The sequence below is a fragment of the Anarhichas minor genome, unplaced genomic scaffold, assembly GCF_050575085.1.
Source record: "Anarhichas minor isolate MPS153535 unplaced genomic scaffold, ASM5057508v1 ptg000026l, whole genome shotgun sequence".
In the NCBI taxonomy this organism is placed as follows: Eukaryota; Metazoa; Chordata; class Actinopteri; order Perciformes; family Anarhichadidae; genus Anarhichas; species Anarhichas minor.
Genome location: NW_027466472.1, coordinates 11,220,220 through 11,248,194, shown reverse-complemented (window position 1 = coordinate 11,248,194; position 27,975 = coordinate 11,220,220). Strand labels below are relative to the sequence as shown.

Here is a 27,975-nt window from a genome sequence, read left to right as displayed (position 1 = left end):
AAAGTGTTTTAACATTCTTGCAATTCTCTGAGTACTTCTTTCATCACTGCTGAGATGCTATTGTATAATGGATAGAATAGAAACATAGATGCAGCACTGACACTGAAGCATCTTTCTTTCCTTTATTCGTCCCTCATTCATCACGTTTCACACTTATTCCTCATTGAAACCAGAAATGTCACAGGTTGAGACAGGAGACAACATGGACGTTTCAGTAAGCAGGTTTTTTACTTGGTTTTTCCTGTTGTATTAACAAATATATACAGATATCCCAGGAAGAGCATCGTAATAACAACGAATCTTTTCCAATAATAACAATAAATTTAATAAATACTCAGTGTTCTTAACCACACGAGGAGAATGAGATTTAGGCCCACTCTGACGGGATTGTCATCATCCCATACAAATAGTAACACAAACACGCATATTCACCCTCACACGCACACACACTCACTTAGAGAAATTTGCACTGTCAAGTAAAATACCACCCGCGGCCAAGACGGACTTTTCGATCACCGTGCGAAGATAAAAGTTGATTTGTCAGCCGTGAGTAGAGTCCACTGGTCCACAGAGAGGCTGACCAGATGCACAGCATGGCTCCTAAAGTGCCACTGATGTTGAAGACAACCGGTCAGAGCAGAATATGAAGCTTCCAAATGGTCCAACATGAGTTCGATGTTGAAATCAGGTAGCGTTATCCCTGTGTTCACTTATTTTGTGTCCATTCCAGTGGCGTGAGCGGGATCCACACAGAGTGCTACTGACTGCGAGTGAGGAATGTAAAGAGTGTAAAAGACAAACACATGAGATCATATTTTGAAGAAGTGCTGCACTTGTCTTTCAGCGAACCATTCACACGTAAAACAACATGCACTGAAGAAGCATTAGCACGCAAACAAATGAACCCATTTTGTTCTTCCACACATGTACAGTAATATCTACACATTCACACAGAGAGCAACACACCTGGTCTGCCAAACCAATAGAAAAACGTTTTGCGAACAGGTTGGGATGGTGCCAGCACGGAGAAAATAAACTCTGTTTTTCTTTTTTTCTGTACAAGACAAGGATATAACCGGTCCACCAGTGCTGTGAGATGAAAGGCTTTTTCCTGTCTTGGTCTTTGAGGGGAGAGGATGATGACCCCCGTGCAGAGAGATGACACATGTGAGGATGAAGGCAGAGTTTATGGAAAATGTTTGCGCTCCGGCAGAACAATTGGCGTGCAAAATAAGAACAAAGACACTCTCTATTAAGAATTTTAAACAGTCCGGCTCCTGTTTTTTGTGTGAATGAAAGACTCCTGAAATGTTTCAGGTGAAATGTGAACGAACATTTTTTTTTCTTTGGAGTGAGAGAAGCAAGCAGAAAGTGGGCAGCGACACAGACGGGCAAAAGCACAGGCAGACGAGTCAGAATGAAAAGATAGCAACGTGGCTTTTTAAGTACTTGACTGGCTTTTGAAGGTTGTGTGTGTCCTTGTCATGGGGCACTAAGAAGCAGGGAGAGATGGCCTCCAAGGAGGGAGAGAAGTGTTGCGTAAGGTAGGTGGGTGAGCACACTACAAGGCTTTTAAAAGGCCTCTAGGACCCTCCGTGCCGTGCAGGTTAGAGAGCACTATCAGGGAAAGGCTTGCTGTTAGGATTTCACACCTTATTAGGACACTAAAGGGACACATGGCTTCCAGTAAGTGCCTAAAACGGGACATGTGGTGGGATGTTTTTTGCAAACTTCAGTGAGTTTACTTTGCTTGGCTCAGACATCAGTCGGCATTCAGCCCAAGCTCTAAAGTCCTGGAACAGGTTTGAATGCAGAAAAGTAGACGTGGCTGTTTTTTCACTATGAGTACTGCTGTCCACACAGAGCGGCACGCTTCCGCTGTCCACACAGAGGGACAGTCTGGTCCGAACTCTGGCCCTCCACGTCCATGTCCATCAGGCTCGGTCGTGCGGTGCTGGCGCTGCTGGCGCTGCTGTCCCCCGAGCCGAGGGGGCTGTCGCAGCTGCTGCCCGGCGACGAGCTGAGGGTCCGGGAGAGGGAGCCCAGCTTCCAGGGGTCGGGTCTCATTCTGGCCGGGGTGGGCCGAGGCCGGGCGGCGAACTCCAGCGTCTTGGGTCTCTCAAGAGGGCTGATGAGGCAGTGAGGAACCGTGTCAGGGATCGGTGGAGCGGGGGCTTTACGGCGATGGGGGACCGGGAAGATGATGGAGGGGTCGGGTAGCCGGGGGACGTCCAGGGTGTCCTGTGTACCTGAGTAAGACAAGAAGAATGTAAAATAAATGTTTCATCATGAAAGTAACCTTAATATCTTTTGATTTTGGAAAGTCTTACAATAAACACAATAAAACATGTGTCAATATCGATGAAGCGTTTCAGAGATGTAGAGAAAATGTTGCTAAAAGTTCAGTCCAGAAAACTCTCCCCCCCAGCTTTAACAATCCAGGACGCCAGGGTTTCCCACAAGTCTTGAATGCACCAAAAGGGAAGAGATTTCAAAGCAGTCCCTGTACTCATCAGCAACAATACCATATGAGAGACTGTGTGTCTTTTATATTAGCTATTAAACGCTGCCATTGTGTCTAGTGTGTTCCTGTTAAAGATATAATATTTCTAAAGAGACTTCCAGGTTAAATAAAACATAACAACAGTAAAATGTCTAAACAAATATTAGATGAACAGTCATTCAACTTTAATCATGTTTTCCTGTAGCATTGTAAAAGACATGTTCTACACTATTTGTCCCTTACCTTTTTTAGCAGTGATGCGTGGGGCCCCCGGTGGAGGAGGCATGGGCATGCTTCCATCTGACGGCGTCCTGTAGTGACCAAGAGTGTGAGCTCTGGGTCGTATCGCCCCGTCCGAAGGGGTCCGTCTGTGTCCTCTGCTCAGGGCCATCGCTGCAGACACGTGTGTGGGCGTGAGCGACTGGTTGGGCTCCTTCTTAAAGCTCTCCGCCCGCAGGTCCAAGAGCGGGTTGAGGGCGGGAGCCGGGGGCGCCGCCGGGGTTTTGAGCCCCGTCACCGGGGTCAGGGGGGAGGCGTCTGGGTCGGAGGGAAGGAGGGACTTGGTGGAGTTGCAGTCAGACAAAGAAGACAAAGAGAGGAGTGTAACAGAGGGAGACGGGTCCATGCAGGGGAGCGTGGAGTCGTGATGTCTGGAGAGGGACAGGGAGAGGTTTCGGCTGGGTGGAGAGGTGCTGCGACGGAAACGTCCCGTCCGCTGGAAGAGACCGTCCTTCTTCTTACGCTGCTCCTCTCTGGGGTCCTGCTCATCCTTGAGCACCTGATAACAACAATCAGGTCACATCAACAAGCTCGTCGGACCATCGAGCTGCTGTCTTACTCAAAATGCATTCAGCTGAAAAACATCATGTTACTGTATTTCTTTGCTAATCACTTCCTCACCTTGTCAAAAGAAACTACAGCAGAGATTACATCCGATCCAAAGCAATACTTTAATTCATCCTCTCGCTGTACACACTGTGACTTCTTTCGTAAGACCCTCGTCTGCTTTGACAACAGACGGAAAACCTCAAAACACAAAATCAATCAGGTGCTGGAAACCGTCCACGCAGACCTCGGCCCATGCTGACTCGACAGGATGGCACAGATAATTTGGCAGCTGGTGCATCCTGTTTTATGTCACTCCACAGGTGTTTTATTAGTTCAAGATGAGGAGACTGTACGATCATGAAACCACGCTTGGTATGCTCGCCTATTAATCTGCTGATTATGTAACTAGAATAACACTGAGGTTGAAAAACTGGAATTTCCCTTCAAGGTGTACTATAAAATAAATATTGACCTGCTAGTAGAGACCTGGTTGGTCTTCTGTTGAGGTTTTATAAGTGAAAAGATGTCTTATATGTTCCCTCTCTCTCTGTTTTCTCACCTGTAGTTTTCCCAGCTGCAGCAGGTCTTGTCCGAGGGCAACGGAGGCGAGCAGAGAGGCACAACCCAACAGTAGCATGTCGCTCTTCTTCCTCTGGCTGCAGCGACGGAGCGAGTCCTGGTAGCTCACCCCCGTCCCCAGCCCGCCGGGCCCCTGACAGGAGCTCGTATTCCCAACATTACTGCCCCACAGGGACCCAGAGTCCTCCGCGGCCCCGTTACTGCTGATCTCTGAGGGCAGCAGGGACCCTGGTGACTCCTCAAACTCACAGCACTCCTCTGTTGAAGAGAGGAAATAAAAGAGGGGTTAGGATGATTGATTCTCGTCACTAACTAACAATGAAAAGTAAAGACTCACCCATTTCATTGAGGCTGGAGAAGCCGGCGGTCATGGGCGCATGTTTGGGGGACTTGCCCAGATTTGGTGCACTGGACGACCAAACTTTGGATCCGTCACCCAGTGATTTCAATCTGCAAACAGAAACCATGATGTCAACACAACGCCAACCTGAACTAACTTACAAAACATAAAACAACGTAACCAACCAAATAACCAGCAATATTTTCAGATGAAAATATGAATTAAAATGTTTATGTCAGGTGAGGACAGCCATCATGACCAACATAGACTTTTTTTTCTCCACCATATTTCCAGAGATAATTGCTCTTCTTCTGGCCGCTCCACACACAGTAACGACATATTGATCGAAAGCTTTTATTTCTCCGTGTTACGAGAAATAATCTGTCCAGAAACATATGAGAGAAGGCGGTTTCGTCTCGTCTATGACAACTGTAACAGAAAATGATCCGCGTCATCAAATCCTTGTCTCTGCAGGTACATTGTGTTTCTCCTCCTTTTAGAAAACGCTGCTAACCTGCTGTCGCATCACCAAACTAGATCCAAACATCTAAACATTTCACATTTGTTTGTCTGTTTTTTACTTTCAGTGTTCGTATTTTATTCTTGAGTTTGTGTCGACTTTCTCTCATGATCTAAACTCGTGCTATCTCCATCAGCTAGAATGGCTTCAAAAACAAATTCCAATGTGTAACCCAAAATAATCCTGTTTTAATACAAGTAGGTAAAGGTTTTACACCCCATAAAGTCTTACTGGCGTCATCAGGTAGAACTCGTTCATCACTGATATGTAAACGCATTGTGCACGTACTTTTCCTCCCCACCGACCCTCTCCTTCTGGAGGGTGGAGCTCGGTCCCCAGGTGCGTCCTTTCTTCTTGCTGGTCGACAGGTCCTCCTTCTTACACACAGCACTGCGACCCCACGTCTTACTGCCGTCGCTCGGCGTCACTGAAGGACAGTCAGATATATCGTTACTCTCTCACCTCGGGTTCACTTTCTCTCACACAGGATGCTACCTGACTTCCGTTTCTTTTCACTCACGTCTTATGGCTCTCAGCCGGGGCATGACCCCCGGGCTGGCGGGCGGGGTGGTGCTCTCGCTTCCCTGAGTCTTCCTCTTGTCCACACTGGGAGACGCCTGAACTGTGATCTTATGCTCAAAGCCTACAGGTGAGCGAGAAGAGGGGAGTTATCACATGAATCAGTTTTCACTTGGCAGACATGTCCTAACAGCGAGGTGCAGGCTAGTATGAGCTCCGCTATAAGTCACACAGTGGCGTCCTGATCCTCACTTTCATCCCCTCAGTCTCCTGTCTTTCTACATCCGATGCCCTGAGACTTTCTCACCTGTCCCAGTCACCTGACTCTCACGTCCACCAGCTCACCTGTCTCCACTTTCCCTCATCCCCGCTGAACCAGGTTTATGAATCTTCACTTTGTCAGTAAATTGCTGAATTCTCCCTGTCTGCCTGGGCTGTAACATAATACTGTACTAACTAACACAAACACATGCTGAAACAAACACAAGTACATTAATCAATTGGCTGACACACTGAAGGAATGTATAATTTTCCAATTTGTCGATTAATATTTATAAAGCTTTATAAAGAGTACTGTTTTTCTAAAATGTTCTCTGATAAAATGGGGAAAATATCTCCAGTTTAAATGAGAATAAATTAGGTGCTATTTTGAAGAAAGGATGACCGCACACTAAGCTACAATAATTTAATAGTAGCTTAGCATCTTGACCACACTTTCCTCAAAAACAAGTGTGTAATGTTGATATAATATTGGAATCATTGGATGAGAGAGTGTGGTTTTCCTCTCTTCAAATTAAAGGAGACTGAAGTGAAGTTGACTTTGCAGTGTGTTAGTGTAGATTCACTTATTATTGGTGTTTTTATCTCTAAGAGCTGTGTTTGTATTACATTTCCAACACGGAAAAAACAATGTTAACTGGGAGCTTTGCCAGTTTATTGCATTGCATTCATCAGATCAAAACAAACTGAGCAATCTGCCTGCAGTTTCCTCTTCCACCCACCAGAGGGCAGACTGATACAGTTGCTGTCTCGGCCCAGCTTCAGTAATCTGCTCTTCTTAAAATGTCCTTTTCGCTTCTTCACGCTGGGCTTCTCCTGGTACATCTGGTGGATGATGATGTTCAGCTCTCGCTCCACGATGTCGATCTCCCTCTCCGCCAGCTCCTGCTCCCTCCTCTTAAGCTGCTCCTCCTGCTCCCTCTGCTCCTCGGCTGCTCGAGCCAAAGCCTCCTCCCAGGACCTCAGCTCCTGAGGAGAGACGAGCAAGATGATGAAGAGGAGAGGAAAAGAGGATTAGAAGAGGAACAGTAGAAGGAGATGAGAAGAGGAGAGTATGAGGCTGAGAGGAAGAGGTTGTTAGCGCAGCAGCACCTCCTCTAACACCTCTTTTGGCAAAAGGCTTGTTGCTAAGGTGATTGTAATTTTCAGAAACACCTCCGACAGATTTGATAACCAGAGAGCGATATGGTGAGATAATATAATATGTGACTTTCTGCTGAAGACACTCTTCTGTTTGAATGAATAAACTCAAATGAAACATGCAAACATCCTCAGATATACAGTATATTATTTGAACCTGTTTTAAAACTTACAATTCTCTAATATTAGACTTGACTCAATCTGCGTTTTCAGATGTCTCACCTTCTCTTTGGCCCTGAGCTCGTCAAACATCTGCTGGATCTCAAGCCTCCAGTCTTCTTGTAAGGAGTGAAAAGACTCCAGAGGCATCTGAAACATGGCCGACTGCTCGATGGCCTGCAGTCGACTCAGGATGTTGGTGAAGGAGGGCCGGCTGCGGGGGTTTGGGCTCCAGCACTCTGAGGGGTTTAGAGACGAGAGGTCAAGTTATTACTGAGGTTAAAGTCGTGTAATATATGTATTATCGTCCTATTCAGATGGTTTGCAGTGGCTATGATGTTGTACATTATATTCATTTGGCAGATGCTGTTTTAAAGTGATTAACAATAAGTAGATTTAACCTCCATATAAGCAAAAGATTTGTTTTGTCAAAAAATGTGTTGTTTTTTCTGAAACAACCGACTTTAGCTATGTTTTTAATCAATAAGGCAATATTTGAATCCTGGCTTTGAATCCTGTTATACTATCCAGAAAAATGATGCTCACCAAGTTTTACAGCTAAAGGGAGTTTCAGCTGACACTCTTGCTTAAAGGATAAGGCTGGTGTTTTAATACGTTTTCTTTTTTACTGTCAACAAATCGCATGAAAACACCAAAACCGTCAAATCATCAATCATCTTTCTGATTCCCCGCCTGGTCTGTCGCACTCCGCCCAAAGCCCATTCGTTAAAATAAAATAAAATATAGAATATCCCCTGACTTTTAGCTTCGTCATCCTTGAATTTCTGGCAGTAGAGTCGGCAACGACAAGACAAGATGGGACAGCATATGGCAACCATCACGAGCCAAACTCTGACTGACTGCTGCAGAAACATGGTGCACACCTACAGTGATCAGAGCTGCCTCTCCAACACTAAACCACAGCCATAACCGTCCACTGAAAGACACGAGTCATGGGGGGGATCATCATCAAAAGGCCAAAGCAGAGTGTTACGAGCAGTTTCACGGCCTGAAAATATAGTTTATAGCGGGTAACATTTATGTAACAGGTAAAACACATTAGCATAAGGAGAGTGGGGATAAAAGTTGGAGGGAGAGGAGATGAAAGTGAGATGATGACAGGAGTAAACAGAGTGTAGGGAGCAGCGAGGGATGACAAAGGAGAGATTAACGGATGAACATGGATAAGATGAAGCGCAGCGAGAGGCGAAATGAGGAGGAAAAGAGCTTTAGGAGCAGAGTGGGAGGGGAAGTTGGCTGACAGTTTGAAACAGCTCTTCTTCTTCTGCATTCTTGGATATTATGATCCCTCAAAGTGTGCAGGAGGTCGGGCTGCTTACCTTCCAGCAGCTGAGCGAAGGGTTCAGGGCACGTTGAGGGGATGGGAAGAGTTAGCTTGTTCATGGCGACACCGTAAGCGACCGCCAGTGCGTCTATCTCCCGGTAGGGAACCTCGCCGGTCAGCAGCTCCCACAGCAACACACCGAAACTGTGACGAGAGAAACAAAAGGAAAATGTTATGTTTTTATTCATTTCTACGTTTTAATGTCACAGCTGAAGCCAAAAACTATCCTTCCATCTCTTAACAGTGACCACAGAAGGCTTTCATCTGTTTCCAGCAACTGAACCTTGCACTATTTTTTTTTTGTTAAATATAAAAATAGCTTTAAATAGCATTAAAAGAGACATATTGTACTTTTTACTCCACGAAATCCATCTGACAGCTGGAGTTATAAGTCATCTAACATATGACTAAAATATTTTAAATACAAAACTAATAATGAGCTTATAAAATATGATGCACTGTTAAAGTTTAAAACGACAAAGAGCATTTAAAATGTGAAGAGTCTGTAAAACAGTAAAATGCTGCTTACACATTAATGCATCAGTAGTGTTAATCCAATTATATAATATACGCTGTATATATAATATATTATATGTAACAGAGTAACAGTCACTTGGGAGCATTTTCTCTGAATCATGAGTATTTTAACTTTTGATACATTTACTACAGTTTGCTCACATCATTTTATTTCAGTAAAAGTTTTACTGTATATTTCAGTATTCTTAATTGTACTTAGGAAAAGGATCTAAATATTTCCTCGACCACTGATGCATACTGATAGTTACATCTGACTTAACTGGACAGAAAATTAGGTAAAATAATTCATCACAAAACTCTTCTGACCAGTAATTAACAAAAATAAAGACTAATATTCTTAATTCAAGCCTGATTCTTAACAGTATACATAAGGTAAAACATATCCTGCTACGTTTGTCCCTGTACGAATCAGGAAAGTGAGACACAGAGACGAGGGCGGTACCTCCACACGTCGCTGCTCTTGGAGAAGAGCGACACCTTGATGACCTCGGGGGCCATCCAGGCGTAAGTCCCCGCTGCGCTCATCTTGGTGGTCTGGTGCCACTCTCTGGCCAGACCGAAGTCTGTGATCTTCAGGGTTCTCCCTCCCAAGTCCTCCCGCTCCACCGGCTCCTGGATGAGGACTGAGGAAGAGGAGCAGACAAAAGATTTGTGTTAAAAGATGACGTGTTAGAAAAAGTTAAAACACACTTTAAGAGGCTCAGGAGGTTGTCCTTCCTGTTTTGTCTTGTTGGAACGTGGATCATTGTGTGAACTGTTGCTGTGTACATGTTTTCTAATAAAAAATATCTTTAAAAAAGACAACAGTGTTGAGCACACATTATGTTTCTTACTTCTTTATGATAGTAACTTGAATATTCTTTAGTTTTGTTTAAGTCGAACAAAACAGGCAGTTTGAAGACCTCAGCCTGGTCTTTGTAAAACTGTGATGCTTGTTTTCTCCACTTATTTCTGACATTCTATGAACCAAGCAATAAATCGATTTATTGGAAAAAATAATCAGTAGATAAAATTGTTAAACAAACGTGTATAATGAACAGGATAGACTGGTAAATCATCAATATATTCCAAACACAGTCTGATTGATTTAAGTTAGTTCAAGCTGTTTCCCAACTACACTGTGTCACGTTCAAATACAAGATGTAAAAGCTGTGCAAGTTCAAAAACACAGTCGTGTTTACAGAGCAGGCGTGGTCGGACCAGTGTGCTAGCCAGGTTTCTGCTGGAGGGCACAAATTGTCCAGCAGTGTGTGATGAGAGGATATTTACAATACAGTGTCATTTTAATGTACACAGCATCCTTGTCAATATTAGCATTTAACCTCATCTCTCTGTCCCTTTTCTCTCTCTTCTATGTACGACTTCCTCCTTCATTTCCGTGTGAGAGTTTCCTATGGAAATATTTGGACTGTACATCACAGGCACTGGGAGGGAGTTGTTCTCTCTCTCTCACTTATCTACAGGCGTATGCAAAGGGTGGTGGAGAGAGTAACACACACACACACACACACGTCTTTGTTTACACACACATGCACTCCTGCACACACACACACACACGCACGCACACAGAACCTTTCACGTGATAAAGGTGTGTCTCTCTGTGCTCTGCTCTGTCCACAAGCTCGCTAGGAGACCAGTTTCAGTGATAAAGAATTGCTCTCCGACCCGTCTGTACATAATTCCATAGTCAGAGAGAAGTGTTCACATCCTTTACTTTAGTGAAAGTAGCAGAACCGCACTGTAACATACTCTCATTACAAGTTAAAGTTCTGCATTTAATATTTTATTTGCAGGTCATAGAACGAACAATAAATAAATAAAATAATCAACAGATTCATCTATAATTAAATTATTAATTTGTTGCTGTCTTCTTTCTATTATGTTGGACTTAATGGGGTTTAATCTATTCAAATGCAAAATATCTTATCAGGCGATCACATTTTTGGCATTTAAAATTGTATCTGCAAAATAACTAGTTCCTTAAAAATGTAGTGAACTAGAATAATAGATTAAATGGGATTTCTAAAGTGAAGAAGTACTTCAGAGATTGTCTCCGTGTTGTCTTTTCTTTTCTGATACTGTCGTCTCTGTGAGGGACAGCTGTCTCCTCGGGGCTAACTCTTTCTGTCTCTCTGGAGAACAAAAGATGGAGTCCAGTGAAACTCAGAAAGAATGATGTGTTTGCATGCTTACACATGCGGGTGTGTACCGTTTCTGGTTTGTTTTGTGTGTATAAATATGGAGCACATCCTTACGGGCAAAAGGACATCATGGTTTGTAGGTGGAGGGAGGGGAGAGCACAGAGACACAAGAGGCTGACGAGGAAAGACAGAAACTGAACGGAGGACTGTTTACAGAAACTGAACATGTGAGCGAAGCAGCGCTCCCACCTGCTCTCCTCCTGATGTAATTAGAACATCATCGTGTTACTTTCGAGAACGTCTCCGTGCTGCTCATTCATTAATCCCGCCACAGGTTTTCACTGTCAACAGCGTTTCAGCCATACGTCAAAACACCAAAGATCAACATGTTTATATATTCGGCTGGAAGCACAGAAAACTGAAGGGCAGCGATACACAAATAACACCCGCATCGCAGCACATTCTGTCACAGCGAGGGCAGAGAAACAAGTCCTGGAGGATAGTGTGGCTTTTACACAATGCAATGCTGCTGGAAATGTTATCTCAAAATAGAGTAATGCACACGGATGAGAAGAAAGCCAGAAATACGGATGACAAGCTCCCTGGTTAATACAAAGTCTTTCATAGCACCAAGCATTATGGGAAATATCACAGGCCATAATGTGCCGTTGATTAGTCACACTATAATATGTTTTATTTTACTATTAATCAACAAGAATAACTGCTGCATTGCTGCACCTTATTGACATCATCATCATTTTGAAGCATTCAGTAGAGGATTTATTTTACATACAGAGAGCCTGTCCTCCAATGAGACCTTTCTCTGCAAAGCTGATATCAGTCAGACTTTATCTTATCAATGACCTGTGTTATGTTTGTAACCAACAAAGAGCTGCGAAATAAATGTAATCCAGCTGACCAACACGAGCCTGTGAGGCTGTGATGAAAACCAAAGAGTAAGACGGATAAACAACGAGGTCCAAAGTTTGTTTCTGATCTTAAGCCTCTGTGGTGAGGTAAAAGTAAAACTGGAGTAGTAGCAACGCTCTTATTTAACAGGTATTGTGTTTAGCATGCTAACATTAGCTAATTAGCACTAAAGTACAGCTGAAGCTGGTGGGGATGTCGTTAGTTTTGCAGGTATTTGGTCATAAACCAAAGCGCAGGACAAATTGAAAGTGTGACCTAATGGTGGGTGAGATGAAACGTCAGGGGATCGTCTAATGAATCACAAATCACCCCGTAGTTGTTGAGACGTTTCACTCCAAACAAAAGAGGTGGCCCTCGATGGATAGATGGAGACAGATAGATGGAAAGAATCACATTTTGTAATTAAACATTCATTTCAGTATCAAGTTAACTAATAAAAAAGTACAGTAAAGTGATCCTGTTCTAGTTGTTATGTCCATGACCCAGATCTAAAAGGGGTTCTACTCAGCAAAGATAATCAGATAATGTTTAAAACAGGTCCGTGTGATGCCTCGTGAAGATAACCCATGAAGGACTGCCACACTGTGGCTATGCACCAGGTTGTCATTGAGTGCAGACTTGGAGGAGTGCTATACCTACTACTTGGAGGTTTAGGGCACACAGTGTGAATCTTTATTGCTGCAGTTATGTCACAGTATTATTGATCAGCTCTTACAAACACCTGCTGATTGTCAACTTTCAGCTCACGGAGAGAGCAGCAGTTTCCTGCCCCGTATATGATTAACTGTTGATTTAACCTTTGAACTGCCACCACTCTCTCCTCTGGCCATGGACCCTGACCCCAGCTCAGTGTTGAGAAATAACTTGGAGCCGCTGTTCAAACACTGATGGAGGAGTAACCAGCGAGGCTTCAGCCCGACTAATGATCTCCAGAGTGGTTAGTCAGTGCAGCGAGGACAAGTGACACATTAGCCCTCTCAGGTATTTCCCCACAGAGGAATGCAGTAAAAGGTCTTCTGAGTGATGGTATTTCTGTCTGAGCCACTTACATCAAAGTTTATAACACCATAAACAAACATGTTTGGCATGTGGTTATAATCTGGAAACTCCCAACAGAACAGAACCTGGGAAACAAGGATACATTACAGGTTTAGGATGGAGGATTTGACGCACGTTTTTGCAGTTTTTGTAGCCAAAAGTTGTGAATTTATGGTTGAGCTCAAATAAAAATGTTGGACTTTATTGTAACTGAATAAAGTGATGAAACTGACGTTCCCTAATTTATTTTGCCATCTTTGGCCTGTTCTTGTCTAAACCACAATTAGTCCGCTTACAAAGACCTGTAAGCGCCAAATAAAAAGCAGATATCAGTATGAGAAGAAGCTTTTTTGGGACTCTTACTATCTTAGTCTTTCACTGAGGCAATCGAGGTGTTGGTCCTCTGCAGTTACAGGTGAAACACACTGTTTAAAAAAAAAAGAAAATTTAATGAAAAAACTGAATTGAGTACAAATGTTAAAAGTGCATTTAGTTTTTTTTGACAAAATTACAAATCAAATACTCCTCCCACCACATATTAAGACCAGTGCGTTCTATTTCTGCACCTTCTCTGAAACACAAAGCTCGACTGGTTAACTGTTGTTCGTGTTATTTTGGCTCAGTTCAGTCTGCTGTGTCATTAACTTGCTGTTATGGTAACAAGGGCAGAGGTCACGGACCGAGACTATGACGCTGGGAAAGAAGAGAAGATAACCCTCATGCCCCTATGAGGACGCTTTGTTGTCTCTTTTCCCCTGTCGCTTAATGGTCTGTTTAAAGGGGCACTCCACTGAATTTACAAGAATACTTCCTGTGAAAACAGCTGTATACTGTATTCTGTGACTTTCTACAGTCTGAGAAAATAACATTGAGGATGTCACCAGGGTTATCTGGGACTGGGTTTAGGACAACACATTGTTTAAACACAGTGTTACATACTGGTGGACATGCGTCTGAAAGATTTGGCAGTTTAAAAAGGTGAGGAGGGTCTAATGATGCATTATGGGAAGTATAGCATCCAGCGTTTTTGGAGTTTGGACCCACTAAGTAAAAGTCTCAAATTCTCTGTTGGGATGAGAGCATCTATTTGAACAAAATTCTCGAGGGTTAATGAAGTGGAGCCTTATGTCAAATCATCAAGGCTCAGTGTGTCAGGAATTAACTTTACCAAGACACGGGAAAAAAATAGAACATCCGTCATGAAGACGATTTCTCTGAGTGTATGAGAGCAGAACATTTCCCTTTTTTCTGTTTCTAACCCATCCTTCTTCCTCTCTTCTGCAGAAACAGGTGTAGCTGCAGGGTGGAACAGCTGTTGCCGTGGCGCCAAGTCAGCGAATCAGGTCCTAACAAACTCCCGATAGAGTCTCTAATACGTCCCTCTAACTCTCCACGGCTCAACAACACCTCCACAGCTTCTCCCTCCCCCAGCATGCCCAGAGCTGCTGGTTGTTTAGGCACAACAACACCACCGTCCCAGTGCTGGTCCCAGCCGTCTGTCAGGGTGACAAATACAGCAACTTGACGGACGTGGCAGCGAGCCGACGGTGCATCAACACAGGTGGGATACGGGCCCGTGGGATGCTGAGCAGCCTGCCCCCCCCCCCCCCCCCCCGACGTCCCTGTTTTCTGCCTCGGAAAAAAAGATCAAAACCGTGCCAATTAAAAAAGTAACCTCCCCCTTCAACCATTTCGCCTGTCGCTTCATCTTCACATCTCCCCCTTTCCCCAATTGTCATCCCCTCTTTCCCTCCGCCGGTGCCCACTGTCTGACTGTCTGCTGGTGCAGCTGTCGCCAGCCTGGCTACCATCACAACACACCGGGGAGAAGAAATGGAAGAAGAGACGCAGGGAAAGCAAAAGAGTGGAGGGAGTCAAAAAACTGAGAGGTAGATTGTGTGTACATAATGTGGGAGGTGGTGGGAGTGGGGGGGGTAGGAAGATGAGGAGGCAAAGAGCATGGCGGTTTGAAGATGATGAATGGGGGAAGGGATACGGAGGAAGAGAGGAGAATGAAATATGGCAAAGAAGCAGCTGAAAAGGGAGGAATAGTCGGGGCAGAAGAGTACGAAAAGGCAGGAAACAGAGAGTGAGATGGATGAGAAAGAGGAACAGGCACTACGAGAAAGAAGGTCATAATGAGCGGATGAAAAGATGCGGGCCGCGAGAGGTAAAGAGAGATGACTGGAGGGAGAGCTTTTGTCATTTTTCTGGCAGCACATACCAGATGTCTCTGTATCTCAATAGGTCTCTCCATTTTCCTCTGGCTTTCACACATCTCGTTTCTCAAACTATTTCAAGCCGAGGAAGACGTACAATTTATATAAGTTAAAATACAAGTCTAGTTTAAATAGTGTGAAAAATGTAAACGCAGAGGCATGTAGTAGATTTACAGCTTGAAAACAAAGCCGTCGTTTCTCTATCAAAACCGTTCAGTTTAGTTATCTGAAAGTTTGAAAATGTAACTGCTTCACTAAGACACATCACAGACGACTTTTAGAGCATTTAGAGCATATTTTAGAGCACATAAACAACACTCAATTAAGACTAACAACTGATGAGCACCAGAGAAAGACGTGCAGCGAATCCCTTGGTCTCTTCCCATTCCCCCATGCGTTGATATGGAGGCCGTAGTGAGTATGCTCCCATGTCATTGATATCCTGTTTGGCTCTACTTGTACCACCACAGGCCATCGGGGCTCTAATCCTGAGCCGCGCAGTGGCACAGTTTCACCCTGCAGCCATTCACTTTGTCTCCACACAAACACAGCTGCCAGATTCGTGTGACCAGGCAGCCTCTCTCTCAGAAGAGATTGAGGTATTAAATGAGGCGGCTTTCTCTTGGCTCTTTTTGCCTGGAGAGTGTGTGTGTGTGTGTGTGTGTGTGTGTGTGTGTGTGTGTGTGTGTGTGTGTGTGGTAAGAAAAAATGTGACTTACAGAATTGGAATTTTTATAGAGATTTAAGCTTCATTTTTTTTCTACTCGTGACAATCTTTCACTTTTGTGGCTTCTTTAGTTTGACGAATTTCACAGAGCCATACTGCTTTTGTGTGCAACAACTGCAAAATATTAATATAAATCTTCAAACTCAAGACTGAATCTAACGACGTCCAACGTTACAGAGGGAAAAAGAGGAAACAGGGTGCTTCTCCTCTAATACAATTTTAGTTGGGAGCAAAAATGTAATTACAATTTTGTTTCCCCAAAGACAAACTCATGTCTTAATCACTTCGATGAATTAGTTACAACTAATAGACAAAACAAACACATTCAAGTCTGTTTCTATTCTTCCCAAAACTGCTTAATTTAACATTCCAGTGCAAATCCAACTATTGCAACTATTTCTTTTATAGTGTTAAAAGATCTCTCACTTACAGAACAAGACTAACAACTTAACAAGTCAGTACAAGTCCAAAGTCGAAGTCCCCATCTCTGCCCGACGCAGTTTTTCACTTTTTTTAAGATGAGTGGGACTGAAATGAAAGAAAATCCTGTTTAAAGAAGGCTATTCTCTGAAGTGAAAAACTGAAAAATCACTGGCTGCACAAGTGTTAATTGATAAGAGCAATAACACATCGCTAAAAGGAGCAGTGTTGTCTACTGCATGTCATTTTAATCAATTTAACATAGATGTGCTTGGACCATGAGCTCTCAGCTCAAGTGTACAACATGACGACGTCTCTCCATAGTGAACATAAATAAAACATTACATTAGTATTGATGCGATAGACTCCAAACACGTCTGGCTGAAGTGTCCTCTACTTGCCTCCACTATGAAAGTGGGTGAAGGACTTTCGGCTCGGGGGACACACAGCGCCCTCTCTGCTTGGCCCGACTCCCCACTCTCCGTGCCAGGCTGCTGGCAAACAACAATGACCCTCTAAGAGCAGAGTTCACCGCCACCGAACATACAACAGCCCAGGAGGTGCCAATGTGAGTGTGAGTGTGTGACATTACTGTGTTTGTCGCTTTGTCTGCTGAAATGTACAGCTTCGCCCCCGTGTAGTGCCACAAAGTCATACTGTGCTTATATTCAGGAGTGTTATTCTGCAGGAAACCTTCACTTAAGAAACCCAGTTGATAGCTTAAGTTAAAAAAAAAAGAGAGACAGAAATGTATTGTCTCCGTTGCTCTAGCTGAGTGGTTACACTTTGCCATCATGACTTTAATTTCAGACGACCTCTCGTGCCGGTGCTTCTCAGACGCTCCGTCTGACTGAAGAGCTGAGGTGAATTAGAGTTGATGACGAGGAAAGGCGCTGCCTGTGACGTTCAGCGTCGGTGTTTACCGCACTACTGTTTGCCTGTCTCCTGACTCAAAGTCAAATTAAATACATTTTGGGCCTGTTTTGCAGACAGCAATTTAAAAACCCTAGAAGCTATAAGATCCTCCAGCCTTCTGTCTGCTTATGCAAATACACTGCAATTATATAATCCACCGGTGTACAGTGTGTGCGCGCTTGTGTGTAGTTGACGAACCAGTGTGACAAATTCTTTACGGACATTTGATCAGTGATCACAAGCAGCAAATCAAACCACAGTACATATGTTGCAAACATCAATGTGGTGTGTTTGTGATTAAAACTGAAACTCAGCAGTGTTCCCGTCTGACAGCCAGGGAGATAGAAACATCTGTTAGCAGTGTGGCCGAGTTCACATTGTGCCAGAGGACTGAAAACAGTCCAAAGTCCTTCCAACAGTCCTGATAGCCATCAACCTGCGTCTTCAGCCACTACTAATAAGAAAAAGTAAAATCAACTATTTCCACAATGTGAATCATGTCTTGTGGCAGCATTGCATTCTGGTCTGATGACGCTGCTGTCAGTCTCTGGTTTTCTCCCTGTTGCTTTCAGAATAACACTAAAAAAATTAAATGTCCTGACGTACATTTGATGTCTGAGATTGTTGAAAGATCTACTCCATTGGAGCTGCAGTAGTGATGCTGAATCTCAACACATGACAATAGATGTCTAGTCTGAATGGACATTGCCAAAAAAACTCACTCCCACAAAACAAGAAAACAAACATTACTGCTCTGTGTTTTTTGGTGAATTTTCTGCCTTGAGGTAGCCTACAGCCACACTAGCGGTGCTTTAAGCTAAAAGCTAATGTCAGTAGCCTATGCTAACATTGTGATGGTTAGACATTCCTTCAGCACTGTAGGCTACTCGTGTCTATGAGGATCACCACAGTCATTAGGATCCATCCTCTGGGGATCATTAATATATCTCCACCAAATTCAAAGCAATCCATTTAATTATTGTTGGGATATTTCAGTCTGGTATCACTGGACCCAATGAAAATGTATATTGTATAGGGTCAAAATATTTATTCAAACAGCAAAGCCCAGAAATCAGTACATGATTTGTAAAAACTGCTTGTCATTATAAATAATTTGTTTTAGAAGTCAGACTATTGCCTACACATGCTGGTGTTCATATGGTTGCAGATATAAAATGTGCCTTTGACTTGAACTTGTGTGCATTGATGTTGATATAATGAGGCCTACAGTGCAGACGGACACAGATAGTGGCAAACTGCAGTCTACAGTCCATCACGAACGTTAGCCTTAATCTCTAGCCCGCTCACTGAGAGAAATAAGAATGGTTTGACCTCCTCTCAAACTGGCCCTATACTTCTCCCTATTCCTGCATTCATTTCTCCCTCCCCCATCCATCTCTCTATTCCCTTTCCCAACCGAGCCTCCAGGCATTTCTCCACAGCCACTGCATTTTTTTACCCATCCTGCCTTGCTTCCATCCATCTCTCCGCTCTGTCATTCATGGCCTACAGTCGCCCCTCGCTGCCTCGATCTCCCATCCTCCCCCCTCCATCCCCTCTGCAGTGACTCCTGTCATTGTGAGTCCTGTTCTCTCGCTGTGTCTTGGGCCGCTGTGTGAGAATGGGGTCATTGTTGCCCTGTTGCAGCGTGTACATGAGTGTACGTGTATATGCGTACATGCGTGTGGTAGTAGGAGTGCGAGTTCTCTGCCCTAGCGCCAGCATCTCCTGCTGTCCGACCTCCACACGTACTCTACTGCACACGCACTAAGCTCGCAGACATTCCCACAGAAATTCAAACGCAGCCTGCCGTGTTATCATTCTGTCCAAGAGTCTAATTTCCACCAGTGAGCATGTTGCCCTCACGTTTCAAAACCCTTCAAATGTGGAGCAATTTACAACTTTCAGGGTCAACGGCAACGTTAGTGTGCTTGCTCCGATGGATGCTGAAGCAGTGTGGAAGATCCGGGTAATTTTATCAAACTTGTTTGGCTTCATGTTCCACTGAGCTACTTTTCCAAGAATTTAAAGATGTCCCGCCTCCAACGTTGTTATCCAGCATTCAAACAGCATTTTCTTTCAAGTGTCAGGTCAGATGTGTTGGCCATATCACGAAAGGGTTCATCTTAGCAAGCTGACGTTTGGTTTGCTAGTTGGTTCAATTAGCTACATAACAAGCTGGCAGTTTGTTGCAGGTTGTGAATATTTAGTGAAGCATAATCTCTACATTAGAGCTTGTGTCGTATATGACCCATGATCTCTTGATGCTCAAAATAGCTCCAGGTTGCCATCACTGAAACTGATTTTACTGAAAAGGGATTTTAAGTAGGGTAAATGCAGTATAATGCAGCAATTTCCCCCAACCACCATATCTGAAACTAGCCTACACCCTTAATCACTAGGAGCCATATACATGCACATCATTCCTCAAGTCCACGCGCATGAAATACTTCCACACTTTAGGCTAGAAGATACCGTCTTCTTCCTCTATTTTGTCGCGTTGCTAGCTCACACTCCAGTTAGTCACAGTCTCGGCCTCGACCGCTCTGTCTCTCCGAGGGATTATCAGCCGGCACTGGCCTCCACTCTAATCCTTTCCTCAACAGACTCACTCTGATATTCTCACACACACACACACACACACACACACACAGATGCAGGCTTTTCTATGACAGCAAGTATTTGCCATATCTCGCCTCGCTAATCTGTTAACTAGCTATTACAGTGTGCGCTGTTGTTCATGTCACGGTAGCTAGTTTGAAATCAAAATTAAAAGAAAAACAAACAAACGATCTATTACATTAATTTGTCTTTTCTTGCTTTGTAATAGCCAACTCAACGAGCAAACAGCATAGGCGCCTACTTGACAAGTCTGCTTGGAGACACGGGTTTCCCATCATTCAGATGATTGTTGACTGTGTAAACATGGCGTCCATTTGAAGCTACAGCGGTCAAAACAGCAGCCGATGTCAACCGCGCTGGGTCTTTATTGAGTGTGTCTCTTAGCCTCTGCATTCACAGTTAAACATCACAGAAGCTTCATCTGGGACCATGACATTACAATTAAAATTCACATTTGTTTTAATGAGAGTTGGATTAAGAGACATCTTATCTAACAGGAGTTCAAAGGGAAAGACAAATATTAGCTGTATGCGTGTTCACAGTGTTCAAACTATATGACATTTGCTGTACGTAAGAGCAGCCTGCAGGGACAGATATGACCTGGCCTGTGTCTTACTGTGACAGGTGATCAGCTCACCTGTATTGTCTTACCTGCAGCTGACTCAAAGCCTCTAGAGAGCTCTATATAAAGTGTCAGTAACGTACACGAAGGCCCGACTGTAAAAAGGAACCGTGACTCAGTCTAATATCCTGGCAGTGGTAATGAAGCAGATCAACTCAAGGTCCTCTTACTCACTTGTTCTGGAGCTTTTGACTGTATCGCACAGTATTCATCAGCAGATACTGTTTCTGATCATCTCTACGACTTCTCATCCACATTGCATCAAATGTCAATTCAAAGGTGGTCTCTGGTAATATCTGTTTGATTTTGCTGTCGCTATACCACTTTATTAATATACAATAGTTAGATCTTTTAAACTGTGGCCTAAAGTCTTCTGCAAAAAGTATCTAAATTCAAACTTGTTGAGGTGAGTAAGTGACAACAGACACATATACACACACACCACTATACACCACTGCCAGGATATGAGATATATAATTATATATATAATTATTGCATATAAGGTGGTGACGTACGTTTACCTCACTTACTTTTGGTTCATAAAACTATCCTACTAAATTATTATTATTATTATGAAGCCATGCAATTACGAAAAATATAACATTAGTTATATTAAGATATGATTGACAAAATCATTATCTAGTTTCATATGGTTCTGAACTGATTAGTTGAATTGATTATCGACTAACTTAATCTTAAACGTTTCTCATTTTATAAGCAAATATTTCTAAAAATGCACCGATTCCAGATTCTCAAATGTGAATAGTTACTCTTTTTCTTACTGTGATAATAAACTGAATATATTTTGGTTTTGAACAGTTGGTCAGACAACAAAATGATATTTGAATGTGTCAAATTTGGGGGTTTTCAGCATTTTAAAAACCATACAATCAATGTCAAGAAAACAAACAATTGATGAAAGTTGCAGCCTTGTCTCACACTCGAATGTCTATATTGATCAAGAGCACTCTGGATCTTTCCATTGTTTCTACTTGAACCCCACGTGTCAAGCCAGTCAAAGAGGACTGGTGCCCTATGCTTTGAGAGACTAGAGGCTGATCCAGGATCAGAGTGACAGGTAAGGCGTGACCACGGGGGCCATGACCTGCCAACCCACAAACATGCTGTGGAGGTCACGGTAATCAGATTATCCCCGTCACACGGACTCACTCACCACTGTGGGCCTTAACAACAATACTACAATTAACTCTCACACCAGCACGAGGACACGCCTTAAAAAAATATTTAACTTGGCTCTGATAAAATTAGATGAAAGCACGTGAGTGAGCCAAAAATAGAAAAACAATCCCTGTGTTGTAAAATGTTAGCAAAGCGTCAAACACACAGAGTCTATGAGCAGTGTCACGTTTTGCCTTGATGAATTCTTCTGAGGGAGAATGAAGATTCAGTCGTTATCTTACTGTAAGATTGTGTTTTTTACTGAGCGCAGAAGCCGGCTGATGGAAGGCAGAGGAGAGGCTCGGGGGCCTGAGCTGCTCTGTAACCGCAGCGATGCCAAGTGGTCGGCGGCTTGAAGAGGACACCTGAGACCAGCGCACCTGGACAATGAGCTGAGGTGTAACCCAAAACTGAGATGAACCGCTGTTTATCCCCCACGCTCTCCTTCTCTTGTTCTTTCCCATCAGTCGCCTCTCTCGCAACATACATCTCCGTTCTCTCTGGTCCTCAAGCTCATTTTCCCTCCACAACCTGATCTATTCCACCCTGTTATTCTCCCGACCTTTTCACTCTCTAACTCCGTCTCTCGCTCACTTTCTTTCCACGCTTCACCCTTCTGGGCATCGGCAGGCTAATGCAACCATCCCTCAGTACATGGGTGTGAGTCACAGTCTAATCACATACTTAACGATTAGCACCCACACATTTTCAGTCATCAATCGGGGTGGAAAACAGCTTCCGAGCCCTTCGTGAGACATTCCTGCACTTGTTCAGTTGCTATTTTCACACAGACAATACTCTAAATTGGGGGACTGACATTTTGTGCAGCAGCTGACAGCGGCTAGCAGCTGTATGACTCAGTGGCACAGAAGCAGTGCCCATGTCACCATGGAAAGGCAGCGTTATGGCGTTGTTGCCAAGGCTTTGCTGTCCAATACGCATCTGATCCCCCCATCATGTTACTGTTACTGAGCCACACAGGGAGGAGGGCGACATGGAAGCAGGGTGTGCATGTTTAAGAGTGAGACTCAAGAAGACAGAGTGAAGGATTGAAGATTAGGAAACATTTGGGAAGATGAAGCAGCGAGTGTGTTTAAGCTTCACTTACTTTCTGCCTGTCTCCCTCTTTAAAAGGCCTTTAGTCAGCATCCCGCACACTCCACCCATGTTTGTACACTCCCTCCCCCATCACTCATGTCACTTGGGATAAACACACGCAGTCTGACCTCCACGTATACACACACACACACACACACACACACATAGAATGCACTTAGATGCTCGCTGTGTTATGTCTTTAATGCACCAACAATTGCAACTGCGTCTTTAAACAGCAAGTAGCACAAAGGACCAAAAATAGCCCAGTGAGTTGCAGAGCAGAACTGCTCTCCTTGAGGAGGGGAGGAGAGAGGAGGAGGATGAGGAGCAGGAGGAGGTGCAGAGAGAGATGACAGGGAAAAGATGGCAGAAGGAGACCAGCTCTCCAGGACTTAGGCCTTCCTGCTGGGTTCAATTTAACTTTCTCATCCAGCGTCGGCTCACCAGAAAAAAAATCATCTGTATGTTAATATTCAATGACAACACTTGATAATCATCTGTAAAGTCATAAAATGATTACGAGAAGGCGGAATGACTGTTTGTACATTTGTAAATGTCCACTTATATTTGTCCCGGTGGATTTAATAAAGGCCAATCAAATTAACTATATTACACGTCAATGTAAATTTTATTAGTGGGACGATTAGTCAATACAACATATCACCTTATCCTCTTTCTCAGTGGTTGATTTGTTACTTGTATAAGGTATTTCTCTTATTTCATATTTTTGTCCTGTTTTTAAGTACTGTAAAATAATTGATCTCTGCTGAAGGTGAAAGATTTTGCCATTTTAAAGGATGATAATGAGAAATGAGAAGATCGATACCGCTAGAGCCAGGAGACTATACTGTAGGAGTCAGCTTAGCTTAGCACAAAGACTGGACACAGGAGGAAACAGATAGTCTGACTCTGTCCAAACAAAATCTTCTACCAGCAAGAAATAGTCCGGTTTATATCCGTCTGTAAAACATGAATTTTGATTTCACACTAATTTTACTTTTTGTACGGACGAAACAAATGAGTTGAAACGTGTTGATTAGTGAGCTTTAGAGGTGCAGGTAATTTGAGTACCTTTGGACAGAGCCAAGCTAGCTGTTTCCCTCTGTTTCTGTTGTCTTTGTGCTAAGCTAAGCTAACTGCCTCCTGGCTATAGCTTCATATTTACCATATAGACATGAAAGTGGTATCGATCTTCATATCTCGAATCGAGAATAAGAGTATTTCTCAAAATGTCAAACTATTCCTGGAGTCTTGCAATATATTACGTATCAACAAAATAATCTCACAAGGATGGAGAGAGGGAACTACAGGAGACCTTCTCCTCACTGAAGTCATACCTACAAGCCAAGCTGGCATCCCAACAGATGCATTGCTACTATGGGCAACATGTGATGACATTAGCCTAAAATTGCCTCCTTCTGTCAATATCACTTGTACACCAACAAAATACTGTTGTTCATCTCATGTGTTAAGAACAGATGAACAGGTGAAAATACACTGTAATAAATCCCTTTATGAAGTTATAATATTAGACACAGCTTTCAGTTCAACGCATCATAAGTCAGCAGCTCAAACTACAATATAACCTTAAAGTTGAATCAACACCTAAACCTGTTTCAACGAAAACTGAAAATTATAACCTTCATAAAAGGTATAATATATTACAGGACTGTTGCGTTAGATTGCATTAGTTTTAGCTAGGTGTGTTCACAGGGGAGCTGTGTTTTGTGTATTTGTTGTGCTGCTATTTTACACTATTGTACCTGGTGTTGAGCCTCTCAGCTGTGAGTTAGATGATACATACAGCAGGTGCGCTTTAGGTTCATTATGGACCCTGGGAATTACACTGTGACAAAGAATATCTTAGTCTACTTAGTGTAAATATTCTAGCGCCTTTGGCCACATTTTGGTCATATGATAGCAGGATTATGCTTTTCAACCTGTAAAAAACACCTGTTATAACATTTAAGGTCACATGATAATGGCTGAAACATCTCCATGACCACCGAGCAAACTCCATCCACTGATGAAGAGTCTCTGTGATGATAAGTCTCACTTGTTTTGCAGTACTTACTATTGCTGGACTTGAGGTCTCTGTGGATGATGGATACGAATGCCTGGTTGTGCAGGTAGTCCATCCCTGTGGCGACCTGGACCGCCCAGTTCACCAGAACCCTCGGGGGAACCTTCTTTCCAGCGAGCGCTCGGTTCAGAGCCCCGCCTCTGGCGTACTCCATCACCAAGCACAGGTTGGGCTCCCGCAGGCAGACGCCACGCAGAGATATTATGTTGGGGTGCCGGAGCATCCAGAACAGCCTGGCCTCCTGCCGCACGCTCTCTGCTGTGGCACTAATATCCTCATCGGGGTCTTGCCTGGCGGCCTTTACTGCTACTTCCTCTCCCCGCCATACTCCTTTGTACACCTTCCCAAACCCACCGGCTCCAATCACCTCATCCAGGTGCAGTTCTGTGAAGTCTATTTCCAAGGGGCACTCACCCACCCCGCCTGCCACCAGCCCTCCTGCAGTCAGCTGCTGGTAGTTGGCGGCGTCCCCCCTTGTGACGTAGTTACATGGAAAGATACCCACCTTGTCCTGGATCTTGCCTGTCCACCAACCCTCGTCCCCAGACACTTTGGAGTCTTTGGAGAGAACCTCAAGGAGATCCCCGCGCCGCAGGGTTAACTCCTCATCTGCTGTGGCCTCATAGTCGAACACTGCCGTCCAGAAGGGGTTGGGGTTGTTGGCGCCACAGCGGTGACCAGGGTGTGAGTCTGGGGAGCCAGAGGAGGAGATGGTGGAGGAGTTCCAGCTGCTGCCATTCTCCACCTGCACTACCGGGGCAGGGCACATCGGCGGAGGCGGGGTCATATTCGGGGCGATGGAGGAGGAGGAGGAAGAGGTAGTAGATGAGGGGGGCCCGGGCGGGATTAGGCAAGGGGGAGGCGGTGAGCAGCAGCCCCCACAGCTGGTGCAGGACAGGGGGGCTGCTGTGCCGCTCGCTCTGCCGTATGGGTTCATGGCAGCCTGACTGCCGTTTGACGCTGTAGGCCTGCCCTCGGTCAACTCAAGCACAAAATCCATACATGGCCCATTGACAGAGACGAGACGTCCTCCACCAGCAGTGGGGGGGTGAAGGGATCAGAGGATCAGAGAGCTGCAACTGCTCCCCCCCATCACCACATCTCGCTGTTGAAACTGTGCCAAATCCTGTTACCGGTTGCTGCTGTGCTGTTGCTAGGCAGTGTGTAAGTAACATGTATTCCCAAAGGCAAGTTCACTCAGGGACAATGTACATCAGGTCAAACAATGACACTCCACGAGTTTAACCTCCCCAAACCTAATTGATTGTTTCCACTATTGTTTCGTTTGGAAAGCTGCCACAGGAGACCTGAGTATTTGTTTATCTAAGAAACAGCAGGTCTGATGAAATCCTTCAGAAAGATGCCTTCAGTCTGATTCCTGATCGGTGGGTGGATTCTGGTCTCTCAATTGCTGCCTTTATTAATTAATAAAACAGTTAAATACGTGTTATAAGTGTCCTACAATTGCTGTTACAATTAAGCAGAGTTCATCCAAACTAAACCGAGACCGACTCTGGGTTCATGATTTATACTTTTGAATAATTTGCCCTGATAAACACATAACCTCTTCTGAATTGAATTTCAGCTCATTGAGGACAGGTGTTTTGACTCTGGGGGCCACAGAGACACGAAGAAAAACACAACTGAATAATCTTAGTGTGGAATATGGACTATTTAGGCTGCCAATAAAGACATCAGTCTGTGTTTGAGCTGAGAGAAATCCTCTGAGCAAGCGTCCTCGTTATTCCTCATGCAGCCCGGTGTAGATGCACCTCCCCCGCCAGCCATCACCGTCAACACGGGCTGTTTTCTCTTCCACACTGCATTTTGAAATATCCGCGGTCCAGGCTGAATCCTACATGAGCCGGTTCAACGTCCATGAATAGCCTTTATCAAAAAGAGCCCGTCCATTTTAAGACAGCAGGGGAATTACAGAAACAAGCCGGCGGCATGTGTTCAATACAGAGCTGCAAAGTGGCACCGTGTTCAGCATCCGGCCAAGTGCGAGCACAACAAACCGGCCTCCGTCTCTGTGCAGCGGCCTGGTTCAGTCGCCTCTGCTGGGCTACATTTGAGATGGAGACGAGTCCTCGGTGAGAAAAGAAACTCTTCTTCACTGGAGACGGTAAAAGGATGCCCGCGTGTGTGTCCTGTTGCCCCAAGAGCACGCATGGCAGTTACGGATCGTCAATCGATAGTTTAAATGTCCACGACTTCTTTAGGAATGACAGAAACCATCACACGGCGGCAGCAAGGTGGAGGAATAATGTCAACGATGGTTTGCATGGTGGCATTGCAGCATTAGCCTACAGAAGGCTCCATGATTCCCTTATAGATTGACCGAACCCCCATCTTTATAATAATAATATAGCATAATAATGTCAATAATAATAATAAAAGTAATAATATTAACAGAAACGGTTATTTATATATGTTGTATCCAGTCCCAGTTGACGTCTTCCGCCCCAAACAGCCCTACTTTAATACGTAAACAATTAGCGTTTACTGTAACCTAACCTGGACACTGGCTGCAAGATCCACCGATATCGTCGCATGGGCGTGTGGTTACATCCGAGTAAAGAGGGACCGTCCAGGTCGCTAACCCAATTTGGCGAGGAACTAAAACTCGCTCCCGGGACTCCGTGTTGGTGCTGCTCATCCGGCTGTCCGGAGGTCCGTCGTGTTCAAACAGACTGTTCCTCCAAAGAGACGTGACATCTCGAGCACCGAGCTGTCAGTCTGTGGGCTGGCTTTGCATCCGAATACACCGGGGTGCCGTCCACATATACGTGAGAACAAGCGCTCCCTCTGTCACCGATCTACAAAACATAGCGATGGTGGAGGCGCGCAGGCTGTGTGCGTATTTACTCCCATCACGTGTGCGCAGATCAGGGTGCAGCTCACCGTGCAGGGCGGAGAGGAGGACGGTCTGATGGTTGGAGCGAGACTAGACTGTGCTGGTGGTGAGCGAGTGCTGTTGCATTGTGGGTAATGTAGTACCTGAGGGATCTCCTGCTGACCTACATCTTTCTGGCCGCGCATTTGGCTAAATAATTAGCGATGTTGCAATCATAAGGGAAAGAATCGTCGTCGAAGTACATAATATTAATAAATATAATTGGTTTATTCTCCACTACAGTGCATTGCCCTATGAGCAATACCTACAATGTATAGTGATAATGTAATACAAGGATAGAGTGATTCATTCTCACTGGAAAATGTACATGGTCGA

The 27,975-nt window shown here is 44.3% G+C and overlaps 1 protein-coding gene across 1 annotated transcript; it reads right to left on the bottom strand.

The window, feature by feature from the left end:
- Nucleotides 1-205: 205 nt before the first annotated feature.
- On the bottom strand, nucleotides 206-27,656 carry map3k10 (mitogen-activated protein kinase kinase kinase 10). The gene is made up of 11 exons (XM_076100029.1): nucleotides 24,735-27,656; nucleotides 9,192-9,372; nucleotides 8,208-8,356; nucleotides 6,931-7,106; nucleotides 6,291-6,537; nucleotides 5,291-5,413; nucleotides 5,059-5,197; nucleotides 4,248-4,360; nucleotides 3,891-4,168; nucleotides 2,747-3,281; nucleotides 206-2,249 (listed from the first exon to the last, which is right to left on the bottom strand). The coding sequence occupies exons 1-11, from the start codon at nucleotides 25,741-25,743 to the stop codon at nucleotides 1,840-1,842; spliced, it is 3,360 nt and encodes a 1,119-aa protein (XP_075956144.1). The 5' UTR covers nucleotides 25,744-27,656; the 3' UTR covers nucleotides 206-1,839.
- Nucleotides 27,657-27,975: the final 319 nt, after the last annotated feature.